At 27.8% G+C, this 1,896-nt stretch overlaps 1 protein-coding gene across 2 annotated transcripts; it reads left to right on the top strand.

Moving 5' to 3' along the window:
- Positions 1-536: 536 nt before the first annotated feature.
- On the top strand, positions 537-1,896 carry Bm4763 (the record flags this gene model as incomplete). Of its 2 annotated transcripts, XM_043073379.1 has the most annotated exons (5): positions 537-565; positions 990-1,013; positions 1,234-1,414; positions 1,502-1,614; positions 1,722-1,896. In XM_043073379.1, 5 exons carry the CDS (start codon positions 537-539, stop codon positions 1,894-1,896), a joined length of 522 nt encoding a protein of 173 aa, XP_042929313.1. The 2 variants fall into 2 exon arrangements, with proteins under 2 accessions (XP_042929313.1, XP_001892736.2); XM_001892701.2 differs by lacking the exons at positions 537-565; positions 990-1,013 and having other exon boundaries at positions 1,310-1,414.

Here is a 1,896-nt window from a genome sequence, read left to right as displayed (position 1 = left end):
AATCAAATAGTACTTATGCTCTTTGATCATTCTTTTACATTAATGAAGTGCTTAGTTTCAGTGGCACTTCGATTCTAATTCATATAAAACTTTAGATGATAATTTAAAGTAGTTTTGTTTTTGTGGAAATACGCATCTATATGTTTTTTATTAAATTAGATGCTTTTACTAATTAATTTAATGAACTGTAATTTTTAATTCGTATACATAAATTACACTAAGAATGCTTCAATTTAAATTCGAATAATGATAACTTATTGTTTAAGTCATCATTTGATTTTTACTCTATATATTATTTGTTTCGTTCACTTTAATCACATTAATTGAGCCATTATTAACAGTCTAGTAAGGTTGGTCAGAAAGCAGTTGCATGTCTTGATAGATTATAATAGCTTTAGTAATGCTGTGGTGTACAACGTGAATAAATCGATTAAACAAATAATGATATGTGAAAAATAGTTTCGAACATACAAATATATATAAACAGTTGTCGATCAGCAATGCATACTGCTTATTGTTACTTCCTTTTTTTACTGATGGCATGCAGTTTAACCATCGATATCAGGTATATTTTATCACTTAAACTGAACATAATTTGCATTGTTCTATTTAAATTGCAACCTTCTTGTGCAAACCGAGAAACGAGCAAGACATAATTAATTAAGGAGATGGTTGTATAAATTTAAAATCATGTTGACGAAAAAAATCACAAAAAAAACTGCAATAATTAAAAAATTTAATAAATTCCAATTTATATAAATTTACTATTGTAAATTATATGAATGGTTTTGACTGGAATCTTCATATAATTTTGTGAAAATTTTAACAAAAACTTTTGTTGCATCCAAAAATTTTTTTCTTAGAATATTAATTTTTCAGTTTTGTTCTCTCAAATAAGCTACGTTTAATCGCTTGTAATAATTCAGTTTTACAGTTTAAAATCTTGGGATTTACTAATATACATAAAAATGAAATTTATTCTTTTTCAGGCATCCTGTATTACCAGCAGTCAGGTTAATGCTTATTGTATTCGATGATTCGGAAATTTCGGATATATGCTTCTCATATGTTGACGAATAACTCGTCAACCTACTATTTATCAGCTCATGGAATGCTTTATGCAATTAACACATATTTCATGCGCTATTACGGCACTTTTTTATTTCACATTTAGTCTAAAAAACATCAATTTAAACAAAATTTGAAATTATTTAAAAAACTTTTTATGTTTAGAAGTCATTCCGGTGGTAAAGTGAGTAGCGGTAATAATGAAACAACTCAGGACGTATTGCAGTTAATCACTACTTACATGCTTAATGGATATGCAATACGTAAAGTGGAAGCATTCAATGATCGAATCTATCTTTCTCGATATCGACGCAATTATTGGTTGGGAACAAGATATTACTATATGGTACTTTAATAAAGGAAATTTTTTCGTATTTTCAAAATTTCTTTTATATGTATGAATAATTATTCATTTTACAACACTTTGATTTAGGATAACTTCAACTATTTAACAACACGAGACACTTGTTTATATCGCATGGATTCAAATGAACGAAAAAATTTGGAATACGCAGATGGTTCTCCCATATATGATATTGTTTATCAGTAAGAATTTATATGTAATTTATGTACAACAAGTTATTAATTCACTACACAAGATTTTGGTCCATTCTTTTTCGAAAATCTTAAAAGCAAAATTTGAATTTATTTAGATGTCAACGATATGTTCAGTATTGCTGCGGGTTAACCTGCTGTTTGAATGAATTCAGTGAAGATTTGCGTGCATCATCTCATTATGGTAAAATACTTAATCCGTGGAATACATCGCCAACTTTTCAGTCTCGGGTATGCTTTTTGATTTTTGCTCTTCTTTATTTGCACGTTTAA

This window comes from Brugia malayi (genome assembly GCF_000002995.4).
Source record: "Brugia malayi strain FR3 genome assembly, contig: Bm_v4_ChrX_scaffold_001, whole genome shotgun sequence".
Classification (NCBI taxonomy): domain Eukaryota; kingdom Metazoa; phylum Nematoda; class Chromadorea; order Rhabditida; family Onchocercidae; genus Brugia; species Brugia malayi.
The sequence above is the reverse complement of the archived record's forward strand: the minus strand, read 5'-3'. Positions and strand labels throughout refer to the sequence as shown.